General features: G+C 36.1%; 1 protein-coding gene across 1 annotated transcript in view; it reads left to right on the forward strand.

Moving 5' to 3' along the window:
• LOC145280031 (ras-related C3 botulinum toxin substrate 1) overlaps positions 1-18,075 on the forward strand; it is an 88,351-nt gene that overhangs the window by 40,178 nt on the left and 30,098 nt on the right. The window contains exon 2 of the mRNA XM_080131694.1: positions 3,723-3,794. Within this exon, the coding sequence (XP_079987820.1) occupies positions 3,723-3,794 (72 nt within the window). The remainder of the gene's footprint in view (positions 1-3,722; positions 3,795-18,075) is intronic.

Below are 18,075 nucleotides of genomic sequence, written 5' to 3' on the forward strand. Positions count from 1 at the left end.
GTTTTTTTTCCCAGGTTACACTATTTGCCCCGCCTTACGGTGTTATTTATGTTATTTGATTATATACATGTGTATTATATACTGTACTGTATTTTGTTACTAATTTTTAATATCTACTGTATAAAATTTTGCTTAGGCCCCGCCATATGACAATTTCACCTTACAATTCCAACCCTGGAACAGATTAATCCTGTATTCCGGGGTTCTATTGTATTTAGATTATTTAGACTACTGTTCTCGTCTTAAATGTTACAGTAGTCCGAAAAGTTCAAATAATACAAATTATCAATTGTTATCTTAAAAATTCATGGCCATGGTTAGAACATTAAACCTGCGTCAGTTGAATCCGCTCTTTCCAACAAGTTCACATCTTGAATTCTGGCTGAGCAGTACAGCACTTCAAGGCTGCTTCCATTATGAGCGCAAGCATTTCAGTTACATTGATAGATTCTGTAAAAATGAGGGCCTAAAATCGGTTCAGCATCCTGCTTCACCATCCTAAGCCAGGTTTTAAGTTCGGCACCACAACATTTCTTTCAGCCCGGTGGTGCTGCTGGGTCGATGACTTACTGAATGAAGTCACCTAGGTGTCTACGAAGAGCGTGGCCAAATCCTCGCAAGGAGGGATCTTTGGAGGGAGTCGATCTTACAGTGAGTGCAAACTGTAGTGTTGGAGATAAATTGTTGCCAGCGGACACAAAATGCGGCAAAGGCAGTGATGGTTGAATAATATTTCTAGTTTGTGTAGGTTACTTGCCTGCATAGGTCAAGTCTTGCCGCCATAAAGGAGAATGATGCGTAGAGAAGGGCCTGTTAGATTTTATTTCTTTTCAAAACCAGAGCTGCGATTGAAGTCGGCAGAAGGTGGTGTCAGCATTGCTGATGCAGTTGAGGATGTCTTCTTCCACTCGGCCTGTTGCGATGATAGAGCCAAGGTATTTGAATCAGTCGACCTCGGATTTCCATGTATAGGACAACTGGTTGTTTTTCATTTGACAGAACTTTTTCTTATTGGCATTTATCTTTATGCCAATCTTTTGATGCGTAAGATTTCATCTTGTCAATGGCTCATTAAATGTTAGTGAGGCTTTAAAACAATATGACAATATCGTTAGCATAGAGATCCAATATTTGGCGACTACGACTTGCTGTTATGCCAGGAATGTTGGCCAGGGTGTTCGATGTGAACCAATCTCTCAAAAATTCAGAAACGCATAAGACCTTATTTACTTGCGGACTTTTATCCTCATCTTTATAGTTGTTGTTGTTTCACGTTTCGGTCAACTCCTCCTCTGGCCTTCTTCAGGTGGTTAACCACGACGGGATATCAATGCCAAGTCTCTTAACTGTATCCTCGGTAATTACTGCCATCTACAGTTGTCTCACCACATTTTGGCCAACTAATTTCCTGGCCTGCTTTGGGTAGGATTGAAACTGCTGTCTTCAGACAATGCTCACCTGGAACCGTAAATCAATGTCTACTGCGCCACAGGCCCCAAAGAACCACCTGAAGAAGGCCAGAGGAATAGTTGGCCAAAACATGTTAAAACAATTATCAAGATGAGGATAAGTCTGCAAATAAATAAATATACAAATTGCTCATCTCAAAGGATTCCAATAAAAAGAAAAACAATATTATAGCACATAAGACTTGTTTTCTTATATCTTTGTAAACATGTCATATTGTTCCTTCTGATATGGTGTCTTTGTAATCAACCTTGTGGATCTTTAAATGGTGTGCTATAATTTACTGAATAAATTCAGTTCTAATGCTGTCAGTGTGTCTAGAATGTATTTTAGATTTTGATAATGATACCTTTCCATCATCGGCCTTTTACTTTTTGAGAACTTTTTAAAAGTAAATATCAAGCAATTTAAAAACTTGGTTCCATTTCTAAATTGTTATATAACGGTTTTATAGTCGTAACTATGTGGCTCTTTCATTTGTGTAATTATTGTCACTGCGATTGATAATTCTGAAATATAGAAAATATAAAGGAAAATAATATTCCTTATGTATATATATATAAAATATAATTAACATAATTAAATAATATTGTGAAAGTTAATTCATGTCCTTCAATACCTTACGCACCGATTTTGAATCCCAATAAGTCTAGCCATGCTAATGAGGTGTAGAGATGATGAAGCACATGTCTGGATAACTATCTATTATATTTATACATGCTTCCCTGCAGAGGCATCACTCTGAAAGAAATGATTTCTGTCTAGCATCCAGATATGCATTTCCATAAAAATAATTTAATATTTTCCGTTATCAGTATCATAATTAAAACTAAAATAGTACAATTTATTTATGATGCATCTTTCCCACTCTTACTGGCAAGGCTTGTGACTCGGTGAGTTCCAGGCATCAGTTACTGGGATCTCCCAATTTTGAATCTCGCTAGGCCTAGCCGCATTGGTGAGTTATAAGAGACAATAAAACTTGTGTCTGGATAACTATTTTATGCATTGTACACTGTATATACATATAATTTTTTTGTTTTGTTACTAGCAGTTCAGCCCAGCTTTGCTCAGGCCCTATGTACTGTTCGTAAGTTTATGTGCACATATAGATATAAATAAGAACAAGTAGTTAATAAAACATGTTAAAAAACACTTTGAAAAAGAGTTAAAAACATATTCAATTTTGAAAAGAAAACGCTAAATAAATGGATAGTCCTTAATCCGTGAAGTTTCAAAGAAATACTTTCCTTCTCATCAGAGGGTAGGATTTAGCAAAATGCGGGACCGGATTTTGTTTGCAAAAGTATCAAATGAAACTGCAAGTAAGTCATAGATCTTACTTGATAACAAAAAGTGAAGCAGAGGGAATGGGGTGAATAAAAAAGTGATTTCACGTGAATGGATAGTCTGGTGAAAGGTAAAATATTCAATGATGGTAAAATCCAAAGATGCAGAATCCAAGAAAGTTAGTTAAATTTCCATTCGCACAAGTAAAATCCAAGGGAACCACGTAATTGGAAGATGATCCAAAGTAATCTAAAATGCAGAAATCCGTGAATTTGTGAATTATTCCATGGATTTCTGCATTTTGATTAAAAAGCTTGCTGCATGGCTGAATACGCTTTTTGTAAAATTTAAAATGTTTAGACCCAAAATTGGCTGAGTAGTTTTCTAGAAACCACAAAGGTCAAATCTTTTGAATTTTGACCCCTTGGCAGCCAAATTTTCGACCAAAAACCGATTAAAAAGCTTGTCCTATGTCTGGATACACTTTATGTAAAATTTCAGATGTTCAGACCAAAAATTGGCTGAGCAATTTGGTAGACCACAGAAGTCAATTTTTTTTTAAACTTTGACCCCATTACATTTATTTTGGGCTTAACTAAAATTAATTTTGATCTCTATCCCAGTAACGTACATCTAAAATTTCGAGTGTTTAGACCCAAAATTAGCAGAGGAGTTTGGTAGAGTTTTCAAAGGTCAAATCATTGAACTTTGACCCCTTGACAGCCAAATTTCTGGCGAAAACCGATTTGAAAAACAATGTCAAATCTCAAATCTGTAGACTGAAAATTGAGAGAGTAGTTTGGTAGGGAAATGTACGTACACACACACACACACATACACACACAATTTCACTTTTATAGATATATAGATTATAAGCATTAAATATATTTTATTTTTTTAAATCCGTGTTGTCTCACTTGAAAAAGGAATCTGATATTCACATGATTTTTCTTCTCTTTTAACAGTGCTGTGGGTAAGACCTGTTTGCTGATTAGTTACACAACTAATGCTTTTCCTGGAGAATACATACCCACTGTGTAAGTTGATTTTTGTTTTTTTAATTTCATAAACTTTTCTTTCCTTAGACATTTTAATTTTTTATAATTAAACCTATTAATGTGGCATTTGTGATAAACCTGGATCAAATGGTGGAAGTGGCCCTGATTTGCCTCGCCTCTCTGTCATAAAAGAGCCCATCTTTGCTTGGCATGCAATTTGAAAATTAAAGTTTAACTCGTAGGTTACAAGTGACGTTGATTACAAATATCAGCGTCAGCAGAGACGATTTGTGGTGTTTTTTTTAATGTCGAGGACAGAAAGTTGAGAGATGTAGTTATGCAAATTAACTTGATTTGCTTATGTTGAATTGAAGTTGATAAATGAAAGAACATAATTTGCATTTAGGGGTCAGCAATTCATTTTCTGTTGTGACGAGAAGGGAGAGAAAACATCCAGTAAGATGCATTATTTTTGACTGAGGAAACAAGTTGCTTATTTTCAATAAATTCAGTAAAAAAGTAATCTTTAATGGTCCCATTGAAGCCGGGGTGAAAACGTTTCCCTGAGACTTTCAACCCCCTCCCTCGCAGTGTTTTTATTAGAGTTATAGAGTTGAAAGCAAACCTTTCTGTAGCTTGCCAGAAACATGCATCTACCAAGCTGTACTAATTGTATTGAAATAAATATGCTAACAAATATATGCGCAAAATATGTGATAATATAACCACATAGTAATCTATTACATCAAGGAAAGTTTTCTGTCTAGCTAAAAAGTCAATAACTGAATAAGACCCCCCCCCCCCCCAAAACTAATATATTCTTTGCCACCATTGCCTCAAACAAAATATTCATTCTTTTGGGGAATCAATAGATCAGTCAGGAGTGAGTCAAGATTTAAAGTTTTTTTTTTTTTTTATCCTGTTGCTAGAGAGAGGTGAAGATGAAGAACCAATATGTCAAAATGATTATGCTGTATATAAGTTAATATTGGCAATGATTATTAGATTTTAATTTGGTACTTGTTAAATAATTACTAAAGATATAATTTTTAAAGCATTAGACTAAAGTTGAAGTTAATTGTTTAAAAAAATGTTAAAATCATTTGAAAAAGTTGTATATAAAAGCGAAAATGTGTTTGTGTGTGCACATTTTTGTGTATGTTCGCCAAAGGCTTTTTTTTGCCGGGCTTCTCGGTCTGTTCACTCCTTAACTTTTTATATGCTGTCTAAATCAAAATATCTACGACTTAAGAATGGGGGTCACGGCTATCTTTAATTTGCCCGACTTTTACGCGCTATCTTCGAGATATTTTTCGTTACGCTTTTCAGTATTAAAAAAAAAAAAAAAGAAAGAAAAAAAAAAGCGAATGATGGGGTGGGAGAAACAGAAACTGGCTTTCAGCGCAAAACTAGGTCAAACATCACGCGACTTTCTCGCACCTGTCAATTTCACTTTATAAACATTAACTTACGACACTTGACACTTCCTCTCCACTCGTGGCTGAGATGTTTAGGTCTCAGGATTTTTATCCATTTGATTTCCACCTTCACGTCAAGACTTCAGGGTTCAAGCCTACCTTCCTTCTAAAACGTTTTTTTTTTTCTCTCTTTTACACCTCCAAACACCCGGCCACCAGTTTTTTTTTTTTTTTTTTTTTTTTTTTTAAGCAGGGTTGTTTTGATCTACCTGCCCCGCAACACATACCTCCAAACACCTGGGCAACGCCGGGTATCTCCCCCCCCCCCCCCCCCCCGTTAGTTTCTAATATAAATAAGTCACAGATTAGAGATCAAGTGAATTATCCTGTCGGATATTACATTGAGGTAATACTTTCAGGATGACCCTAGCCAGAAAGGTAAAGCTCAATATTTAAAAAAAAAAAAAAAATAGAGCAATAGAAGTTTAATGATTAAAGTTAAATTCTGTAAATCAAAATATATACATCACTAGATCACTACTCCTCCGACCTGACAGTAATACCCCAGAATATATTGAACTCATTCTGATAATGGATTGTCCAGGGTGTATGAAACTCCTTTTCCTATAACTCCTATTCACCATTCAAATAACATTTTCAATATGTGTTGCAAAGCAAAATACTTGTTTATTCATAGCTGAACATTTTGGTAATTGCATTTTTTTTTTTTTTTTTTTTTTTTTTTTATTACATTTTCACCCCAAACAAGGCAAATTGCCACTTTGATGTAGGGGGCTACTATCAGGGGCAACAACTACTGGGGTACTATGTAGGGATTTGGGCAGCAAGGTGTCGGTTCACGTTACACTTGAACTTCTGCACGTCAGTACTGTTGGGGAAGCAGGGACCTGGAATGGAATTCCAGAGTCTTGCGGTTCTGGGGAAGAAACTATTGGAGTAAAAAGATCTTTTACATCTAGGGACCTCTACAGTGTGGGGGTGGGATAGTAGCCTGTCGGGTTTGTCGAGGGTGCTCGCGTCGTGGGGGCACAAGTGATTGCAATTCGTCAGAGCATTCACCACTAAAATACTTGTAGAAAAGGCAGAGGGATGCAACATTTCGTCGATGGGACAGAGGCTGAAGCTTAGATGCCAGTTCAGGGCCTATCAGGTTTGCGACTCTCTTTTGAACCTTGTCAAGGAGCGAGAGACTAGTAGCAGATGCACCAGCCCAGATGTGGCAGTAATACTCCATACATGGGCGAATGGTGGCCTTATAGAGGTACAGGATACTTTCGGGTGTTAGTAGTTTTCTAGCACGGTAGAGAGAGCCTACCTTTCTTGCAGCGGCCCTGGCAATGCCTTCAATGTAATTGTTCCAACTCATGTTTCTTGTGAACGTTAGGCCAAGGAGTTTGAAAGATGGACTCTCAGATAAAGAGTCGTTGGCCATTGCTATGGGTGGTAGAGAGGGTTTCTTGTAATTATTGAATGAAACTAGTTTAGTCTTGGCAGCATTGAATGCGACCAACCACTTTTGTCCCCATTCCACTACAGATTGGAGGTCTTCCTCTAGTGTTTCTGCCATTTCTTTAGAAATGTGTTCATTCGTCTTCCTGTCGTGTCTGCCATAGAGTGTAGTGTCATCAGCATATATACCCATCTCAGAGGCAATGTTGTCGGGGAGGTCATTTATGAATATCAGGAACAATAGAGGTCCAAGGATAGAACCCTGGGGCACCCCCGCATTTATATCATATTGTTTAGATATGCGACCGTCGAGGACTACCTGGATTTTTCTCTTATGTAAGAAGGATTTAATTATGTTAAGTATTCTACCAGTGATACCGTATGATCTGATTTTACTGAGGAGACCCTCATGCCATACCCTGTCAAAAGCCTTAGATATATCTAGAGCTACCGCTCTGCCTTCCCCCGCTTTGTCCAGTGAATGGTATATACGTTCAGAGATCACAGTGAGGATGTCTGCTGTGGAACGGGCTCGTCTAAATCCATATTGTTTGTCAGTCAGTAGTTTAGCATCTATAAGATGATGGACTAGAGCATGGTTAATTATGGTCTCAAATATTTTGGCAAAAAGTGGGAGGAGGCTAATGGGGCGATAATTTGATGGGTCTGTCCTTTCGCCAGAATTCTTGAATACTGGTACAACAGAAGCAGTTTTCCAACAGCCCGGAAAGCAAGCTTCATTAAGACATTTGTTGTAGAGTTTGGAGAGAACTGGAGCTACTTCGGCTGAGCACTTTTTTAATAGCACAGCTGGGATAAGATCGGGTCCACATGCTTTTGAGGTGTCAAGGTTTTTTATGATAGCATGCACCTGAGCAGGGGTGGTTTTCAGATCGTCTAGTGTGGCGTCTGTCCGCATAGGAAAGTCAGGTAGGGGGTGGTTGGAAGGGTCCAGTGTGGAGTTTGAGGCAAACCGACTGGCAAGCATGTTAGCCTTGTCGGTTGCTGAGGAGACAACCTCGTGATTGTTGGTTAGTGGGGGAATTGTTGATTGCCCATTATTTACTACACTGTTGTAGATTTTCCAGAAGTCTCGAGTTCCTAGTTTTTGTGCTTCGATGCGCTTTTTAGTGGTTTCCGTAAATTCTCTCTTAGCTGTCGCTATTTCTTTCTTAACGTTATTTCTAGCTTCTATATACTTCAGTCTGTTTGAACTGGACTTATGTCAGTTAAACCTACGGTATGCATGCTGCTTTTGTGTAATGGCAGTTGCACAAGTCGACGTAAACCATTGGGGAGAGTGGGGCTTACTATAAAATTTCCGCATGGGAACATGTGCTTCGATTGCAGTTTTGAACCAGTCAGTGGTCTCGTTTGCACATTGTTCAGCAGGGAGAGAGAAAATATTTTTCCATGGAGCATCTCTAATTAGTTCCCTGATGGCTTCCCAGTAAGCCTTATTATAATATCTCGTTGTTTTGAGCACTGGCTCTTCAGTTTTGGGTCTAGAGTTTAGGGCGATTTCAACCATTATCACTGCATGGTCAGCGTTCCCGAGTGGGCTGTGGGCCTTCGTTATGCAGTCATCGGGAACTGTGGTCAAAATTTCATTTCCTCTGATGATATAAGACATTATTAAAATCCATGGATTAAGGAAATAAACATAATTTTTCTCTATATATTCCTTGTTTCAAACAATAAATTCTTAAACATGTATATATATTTTGATTTAGAGAATTTAATTTTAATCATTAAACTTATATATATATATATACTATAAGTTGATTTTTTTTTTTTTTTTTTTTTTTTTTTTTTTCATTCTGACATTTTCTATTTTTTCTATTTAAAAATTATTAAAATTAATATCCTCCACTCCCCTTCTCTTGCCCTCGCCTGTTAAGAATTGTTGAAAGCTACTATCAGCCTACAAGGGCCTATGTATAGGCCTATGATGGAGAGTCGGAGATGTTTTAAATGAGGTTGGCATTCTACAAAGCTGTGCCCTCTCCTCCACTCTTTAACTATGCGATCGATTATATACTCAACAAACCCCTTCAAGGTCACGAAGGGGTTGCGGTTGAGTGAAACATGAACTTGCCTCACCTTGCTTGCACATGATATTTTCCTGCTTGGATCAACTGATGAGGATGTGTAAGCAACAGCTTAGGGATGCACATCAGTGTCTCGAAAACAAAGGTCATGTCCTCACTGATTGACCAGGATACCTGGTAACGGCTGGGCGGAATTCAGCTAGATAATGTGAATTACTTTGCTCTGCTATAACGCCTATTGGGCAGGCAGTGACTAAGATTGAACGGCGAATAGGAACAACACTGTCCGCATTCTTCCATCTCAACTGGTCTCTGTGCTCTCGACAAGAAATACACTTGGACATGAAGTGACGTATTTATCAGGTGATTGTGAGAACCATCTTTCTCTATGGTTGTGAAACCCGGTCTATGAGAATTGTGAATTTGCACAAACTGGAAGTTTCCAACAACAACGGTCTTTGCAGCATTCTCTGTTTCTGTCATTGGGATCATGTTCTGGTTTCTATTCTCCGCCAAAGACTAAACCTACATTTCCTATTGTCCGTCCTTCAATGACATCTCCAGTGATTTGGACATGTGGCTCGTTAACCAAATGGAAGAGCTCCTTCATAAGGTCTTCTCTCTTCCCCTGTCTGCCTGGCTGGCGCAAATGTGTTGGTGGGCATCTGAAGACCTGGGCAACAACAATTATAGAGAACCGGCACTGGAATCAGAAATAATTAGCTACTTCCTGTGCCCTGGCTCAAGATCAACACAACTGGACTACAATGGTTAGAGATGCAGTTCACGCTTGGGAGGAAGTCGGCTCGATCTGACCAGGATAGCCAATACAAGTTTCCCCACTCCAAACAAACCTAAATGTATTCGTGCCCTTGATCATTATTTCCTCCTCATACAAACTTATGAGGAATTTGATTTTTATTATTAAAACAATTCTTTTTGAAGGCAAATCTAATTCTCTGATTCTTTTCACTATTTTACAAAAAGATTATGTAAGCAAGTCTGATAGTTAAAAATAAGTTATGTATTATAAAATACTTTTAAATTTGAAATTTATTCATATCAAAATTTACTGATTTTATTTTTTATTGTAACTTCAAAAAACAAAGCTTTTAATCATGCATACGATTATTTAAATTTGTAGTTCAATGCATTGTCTGTGTTTTAAATAAAATCATTCAGAAACATTCTCGCATTAAAAGAATAAACAAATACATAATTCAACATCAGATAAAATATATATATATATATATATATATATATATATATGTGAGAGAGAGATACTAATAATATGTAGTAATGAATAGTGATATTTACATCTAGAAATAATACTTTTTAATTTGAAATTTATTCATATCAAAATTTACTGATTTTTATTTTTATTTTTTATTGTAACTTCAAAAAACAAAGCTTTTAATCAGGCATACGATTATTTAAATTTGTAGTTCAATGCATTGTCTGTGTTTAAATAAAATCATTCAGAAACATTCTCGCATTAAAAGAATAAACAAATACATAATTCAACATCAGATAAAATATATATATGTGAGAGAGAGATAGTAATAATGTGTAGTAATGAATAGTGATATTTACATCTAGAAATAAAATAGGTTTAAGGCTCCTAAAATTTGTACTAGAATTATACTCAAGGACCTGTAGCACAGTGGATAACATACTTGGTAAAATTTAGTTGTGAAACTTATACTCTTTTGGAGGCTGACGGTCCTCAGTGCAGGCGACAACTTTGCGTATAACTTTGGATTTTTACTCAATCATGGCTGACGGAATGAGAGCATGCTATCCCCATAAATTAAATAAAGGGTTCCATTTTCAATTCTGTGTAGATTCCAGTGCACCTGAAGAAAGTTGGTTACAATTGAAACATTGGGAAAATAACACTCAAGATGAAAACAATATTTAGATTTAAATTAAAAAGTTTATGTGAATATTTATGCTATTGTCCTACTATTGAAATTCTTTTTCAACTACAAAAATTGGATAAAAGGCTTTTTATATATTCGGAAAATAAGCCTTTGCAAACCAAGAGTAAGCTTGAAGCATTCCCTCAAAAACTGAGGATATAGAGGCAATCATAGGGCTGATTTACAATTGTGAAAATTTTTGTATAGTGAGACAAATAACTACTTGTGATTGGTTTGACTACAAATCTGTCGAAACAACAAACTCTTCCAAATTATGCCTATATTAAAAAAACAAACAAACAAAAAAAAAATAAACCTACTAAATCCCAGAAAATCATGTAAAGAGTAGTCTTATCACATATCCGGATAGAACATACATACATAACTCGCTCCTCCATGCTAAAAAGTGAAGACCCCCCTCCCCCGCCCCAATGTATACCATGTCACGAACCTTATACAGTGGAACACTTTTTAGTTGACTGTGACCTCACACAAATTTGTCAACACTACTACAAGGCCACAAACTTTAAAAGAACTCTTCAAAAAAGAAAATCCTAAAACCGTTCTAAATTTCTTAAAGAGCAAATCTTTACCATAAAATATAAATGCCATTAAATAACAAACTATATCAAAACATTGCCCGAATATACCCAGCGAAAATCGACTCTAAAAGTACCAAAAATTTAAATCTTGTATACAGCATTAAATGACCCAAAGAAGGTTGGTATGTTTGTCAAAGAAAGAAACCTGTCAAAGACTGGCATATTTTAATCACTTATGATCCTCGTGTTTTTTTGTTTTTTTTCCGATTCTGTTATTAGTGCAAGAGTATCAACACACCTAGTGACTTGACATGTGAGACTGCAAATAAACTAAATATATTAAATTGTTAATCAGTATCATTTGCCTAACATAATAAAGAGCTGACCAGTTCCAGAAAAAACTATCAGGCTACTTAACAGTATATCCATCACCTGCTTCCCATGACTTCATGTACCTTGATGGAGGGGCTAAGAAGGTACTCGACCTTGCCCAAGGGTTTCCCACTGGCTAGCAGAGAGGAGATGACTTATTGCTCCTGTTGGTGAAAATGCTTCCACCCTGCACTTATAGCAAGTAATTGCAACCTACCATAGGTACTATACTGTAAAGAACATCATGATGAAAATGGTTCAAATGCAGAGAGGACTGATGGCCTATAATCATCAGTGTATGAGAAATAGATCTGATACATGAAGTTTACTGATGCCAATGGAGCACAGGGAGGAGATGGAGTGATTGCAAGAGTTAGCTGTGGTTGAAGTAAGTTGAGGAAATTTCTGCTAGAGCGTTACCACTGTTGACCGAGTGAAAGTCTATCAGGTATGCGTGTGTAGTAAGACAATGTACGGAAGTGAAACTTGGCCATTGCAGATATATATTGCAAGAAAAGAAATTATGTAAAAATAATATGCTGGATGTGTAATGTGAGTCTTAAAGATGCCCTTAGATCTGATGATTTTAAAGGAAGATGAAATCCGGATAGGAAATGGAGATCTGTACTGAACAAGACTTTGTTGATTTAATCATATTAAAATAATGGATGAAACTTCTTGGGTTAGTTATAATAGGGGTAGGCTATAGAAACAAAATTTTTCAAATAAATGCCAAAAGTGGCTTATTACCTTCATTTATATGTAAATAGATGGGAACAAGTGATTTTTTTCAAAACGGGTCAAAATTGGAGGGTCGCTGGCCCCAAATGTGATTTGACCGCGTCAACGCGTGAAAATGGCCCAAATTTCGCCCCCGAACACACTTAATCATTTATTGAAAGCCACAGGGTGCATTTTTTGACTATAAATGCATTTGTATCATTAAATCTAACATTCCCATTGGCTATCCCACAAGTATAGGGCATTTTAGGGTATCTCAGAGTCCAAAATGGGTCAAAATTAGCCAAAAATGGTCGGAAATCACGGATTTTCCAAAATGCACCTCCCAAGCCACACAGGGTGCAATTTTTGACCATAAATGGCTCTATATCATTAAATCTAACATTCTCACTGGCTATCCCACCTATATAGGGCTTTTCAAGGTATCTTAAGGGTCCAAAATGGGTCAAATTTACCCAAAAATTAGCCAAAAATGAACGAAAATCACGGATAATCCCCAAAATGCAGGCATTATATCTCATCGGGCTCCTATAAACACTCCTGTATGGCTTTTTACAGTTGGAAGACTGAAATAACCACCCTGTTATCTTATCCATTTGTATTTAGGGTATTTTTGTTGACTCCTGGAAATTCCGTGCACCAGTTCGCAGATTGTAAGTGACATGTGTTTGGGTGGCGATCTCGGTACATGGGACAGTGCTACGGATTGTACCCGATCTGTTTAATGAGTAGTTCAAATTGTTTGAGGTATCATGCTCTGGCAATTGGTCACTTATATCCTCCACTTCAAATTGATCATCGTCCAAATCCAAACAATTGTGCAGTTCTTGCTCTGCCAGAAACCGTTCATGTTCCATATCGACGTGGAAAGTGTCAATGAGCCATTTGCGAGAGAGAGACTTTTGATCGACAAAGAATCTTCATTCATGTACATCAAATTCATCAGGATTCACATCTTTTGAAAGTATTGAGAAGGACATGGTGCTCTCGTTTCCATTTAATCATATTCACACGTCTGTAGACATCTTTGTCGTAAATTTTTAGCGATCGATCAAGTTTATGCTTTATCCCAGGTATTGTAACATAACGAACATCACTTCCAAAGGCTTTCTCTCCACAATTGTAGTAATCGCAAGGAGAACTGGTGAATATGATTTTTCTGTGTAGTGGTACCATATTTGGCAGCATGATGTTGCACAGCTTGAACACATTCAGCCTCAGTTGGAAGAAAATCAAGCAGAAGATAAGTCCAATCGTCGTAATTATAATCTTCGTCAATCTGCCCTGCTATACCAGCCATGTTCATTGCATTTTACTAACTGAAAAAGAAAGCAAAGTTCAATCAAATTCACAATTAATGCAATGCAATGTTATCGTGTCTATTTAAAGATGCCATTGCATTGTTACAGAAAGAAAACATTTCTTTATTTGGTAATTTTCCATCTATAACTCAAATTAAGCCCCTTTTTGACAACCTATGTTGATTCTTAGGGACTTTTTGACTCTCTTTGGCTAAATCGGCCATATTTAGCCCCTTTTTAAGGTCCTTATACCCCTCATTAACAGTGCAAAAGTTAGGAGAGTGCCTGCTTCAAGCATTTCCCAACAGTTTCTGCTATGTAGAGGTGTCTTTGGGCCCAAATCCGTGATTTCCGACCATTTTTGGCTAATTTTGGGGTAATTTTGACCCATTTTGGACTCTGAGATACCCTAAAATGCCCTATACTTGTGGGATAGCCAATGGGAATGTTAGATTTAATGATACAAATGCATTTATAGTCAAAAAATGCACCCTGTGGCTTTCAATAAGTGATTGTGTTCGGGGGCGAAATTTGGTCCATTTTCATGCGTTGACGCGGTCAAATCACGTTTGGGGCCAGCGACCCTCCAATTTTGACCCGTTTTGAACAAAATCACTTGTTCCCATCTATTTACATATAAATGAAGGTAATAAGCCACTTTTGGCATTTATTTGAAAAATTTTGTTTCTATAGCCTACCCCTAGTTATAGGACAGTCAAGGTAGCATTGTTGGATGACAAAGGAAGTTCAAGGAAAATCTAGAAAGTGATAAGATTGGATTTGAGAGCAAAACAGAGAAAAGCCTAACCAGAGATAGGTTAGTTTAGTAGTCAATTTCTTAAGCCATCCAACGTGCCAGCATGTAAAATCGACATTAAACCAAATTTCTACTATTATATAAAAGGAACTTTGTGTGAATTCATTTCCTATGGCTGGGTCGATTTCTTTTTTTTTTTTTTTTTTTTTTCCAACAAATGTATTATGTTTCTGGCAGTGTTCTTGGGTCAGTTTTGTATCAAAATGTCTTCGCCAAGTATCAATAAAAAAAAATTTTTTTTAAATGCAATGAAAGGAACAGGCGATTTTTGACTAAAGTTTATACCTTACACAACCTAACATTACAAGTGCATTTGAGAAGTTTTATTACTGCACAAGGTTTGGCATAGAAAATTAACAATAGATTCTTTGATATGATAGGGGCGTGTTCGAAATGGTTTTGTTTAGAGCATAATTGAAGCATGATACTTGACTTTTGCATTTTAAATTTTAATTCAAGCCATTATATATAAAAAAAATAATTTTTTTAAAAACAATAGATTCTCTACAGTGCAATGTAGACAATGTATTATGGACTAAGGCACTGCGGAGAAACATGTCAAGCGTCCTCCCAGTGCACCATGGTGGGTTCCCAACTAGAGCAGGCAATTAATCGATTTGATTGAAAAATGGTCAGTTTTGATGACAATAAAATAGGGAGAGTGAAATCTGCATTGATTCTCATTCAATCCCAAACAACATAGTCTCCCTGCTAGTATGGTGAATATATGTGAAGAAAAATTGAATGGTAGAAACTAATAAACTGTCAACTTTCAAATTGTTTCATCACAATATCATCCTCCCAGGATAGGGCAGATGAGGCGCTCTTTTAGCCTTGGTAGTCAATTACCTAGAGATGATGTCCTTTTAAAAACACTGATCCTCATGACCTCACTGGGTTGTCGTCAGAAGGGCACCCAGCCTATAAAGATGTTAAGGAAATGGTTTCTAAAGAAAGCTGACCAAAGATGAGTTTAGAAGTCAATTTCTGAAAGTCGTCCAACACATGCCAATATGTAAAATGGACGTTAAACCAAATATGATGAGAAAACATTCAGTGTAACAAAAATTTATTTGTAAGTAACTGTATTTACTCTGCGTTGCCCAGGATACAGTTAACTTACACCATTAACGATTACTACACTACCACCTTACATTCATTAACCCTTATCCTCGCGTGGCCTTCAGGCCTTGATAAGTGATTTAAAAAAAAAAAAGTAAAATAAAATCATTTTGGTTTTTATTTTGTTTTTTTAATAATTAAAATTTTTAGTTCAAAGGGAGACAACTCAATTATATTCAATTTAAAAGGAGTTATTTCCCTTATATTGAGTTTATGTTTAGGAATACGATTGATGTGTTTACAGAATCTACTTTGACATCCAAATTTGAAAGTTTTTTTTTGATATTACCTATTTATTTCTGAAATAATTTCTATCCGATTTGAAAATATGATTTAAAAAATTTTTGCAGTTTCATCTAGTGATTTTTATCCTCGGTTCCCAAAATCAACAAAGATTAAACCATTCCTGTAATAACCTGGCCCCTGTTGATTGCGGTATAATGCTGGTTTTGTGCAGTTCTGGGAGGTCCACCCTCCGAGGCTTTTTCTTCTCTTTGAGAAGGGTTAGTTTATTGGGCCTGAGGCGCCATTACCGGGGAATACCGACAGAGCTGCCCAAATACTTTATTGCAGGTCCTTCCGGAGTACTGACATCTGAATCCCACTTTATGATCCTGATGTCTAAGTTCTGGCAGTATGAGAACTGTTTATCTTTGCAGAACACTAAAAATAAATTGTGTTCCAAGAAATCCCCATGCAAAACAAAATTATATACCGTATCTTTTCATCTGTATATATTTTTGAATAACTACTTTAAGAAAGCAGGAATACTTTTGCACTAGAACTGTACAAGCATCACTAAATATACTTCCAGTGATTATATTTTTTGATAACGTAATATGGTATCTATATTACAATAACAAAGTTTTTGTATGTGTTTAGTAATATATATTAATAAAATCAAAGGGATGTAGTGTTTACCTGATATACGCAATGGTAAACTTCAACCTAATATAAATAACAGTATTTATAGATAGAAAAGTTAATCCCAACCGAATTAAAAAAAAGCTCAATACGCAAGAGTAGAACTTATTATAAGAGAAAGAATATTAAAACTGTAAGTTGAACTTTACAATCAAAATTTATTGTTCGACTGAATACTCCAAAAAAACAATTTTTACAAAGTCCTTATTCCGCAGAGTTTCAAAGAATGTTATTCTTATTTTTCTCATCAGAGGACATAAAGAAATCAGCAAATTATATTTGTAGCAGTGCTAGAATTTGCTAGATAAGGCATTAAGTGAAACTGCAATTTATTGTAGTTATAAATTGCCAAATAAAAAATGAAAATGTTGGATATGTAAAAGCAAAATATATATACAGGGTGTCCACAAAGTCTGGCTACATAATCTACAGGATGCTTCCATAAAGTCTGGCTACATAATGTAGCCAGACTTTGTGGACACCCTGTATTGTTTTTATTTTGTGGACACCCTGTATTGTTTTTATTTTTGTTTTTTTTTTGTTTTTACATATCCAATATTTTTTCACTTTTTTTATTCGGCAATTTATAATTTATTTTTTTTTTTTTTTTTTTTTTTTTTTTTAAGTATTCAATTGAACAATAAATTTTGATTGTAAAGTTCAACTTACAATTTTAATTTTCTTATATATATATATACCCGGGGCAGAGATGGGACTAGTGCCACTTGTGCCCGGCATGACCAATAATTCGGTCAATGTTATTCAAAATGGATTAAAAATCATCCATTAATTTCCAGCAAACATACTTAGTCTGATCTCAATTAAATTACGTATCTATTCATCTTTCGATAACTAAGTAACCAAAAGTTCATAATTATATCTGGGAATAATACAACGATGCTGTTTTGAACGAATGGTCTTTGTCCGGCCACCATCAGATCCATTGAACATCCCATAATAGCGGCTATAAAAGAGTTGTGGACTTAATTGCTAACCTGGGTAGTTGTCATTGTCATAAATTTCTTTATTCTAATAAATATTTTTCTCATCATAGTAATGAACATGTTCTCTTTTCTTCTATACTTTTGAAAGAAAAAAAATTATCTTATCTACTGTATTAACAAGACTACAAATTATATAGTATCTGGATTGTTTACAAAAATCCACCATGCAAGATACGTTATTCCATCTGTGCTATACAATGGAGAATCACACAATAGCAACTATGATGACTTACTTTGGGTCCACGGACCACGGGTTAAGAACTGAAGTTGACAGAGGGCGGGGGGCACGAGTAGCAATAATAGGCTAGTCACCACTGATATATACATATATAATTAAATTTCAATCATCAAAAGCATGTGAACCTGATCTCATCCCAGCTGTGCTATTAAAAAAGTGCTCAGCCGAAGTAGCTCCAGTTCTCTCCAAACTCTACAACAAATGCCTTAATGAATCATGCTTTCCGGGCTGTTGGAAAACTGCTTCTGTGGTATCAATATGCAAGAATTCTGGTGAAAGAACTGACCCATCAAATTATCGCCCCATTAGCCTCCTCCCACTTTTCGCCAAAATATTTGAGACCATAATTAACCATGCTCTAGTCCGGCACCTTACAGATGCTAAACTTCTGACTGACA

Source organism: Euprymna scolopes, chromosome 7 (assembly GCF_053919585.1).
Source record: "Euprymna scolopes isolate OS-2025 chromosome 7, ASM5391958v1, whole genome shotgun sequence".
NCBI classification, from domain to species: domain Eukaryota; kingdom Metazoa; phylum Mollusca; class Cephalopoda; order Sepiida; family Sepiolidae; genus Euprymna; species Euprymna scolopes.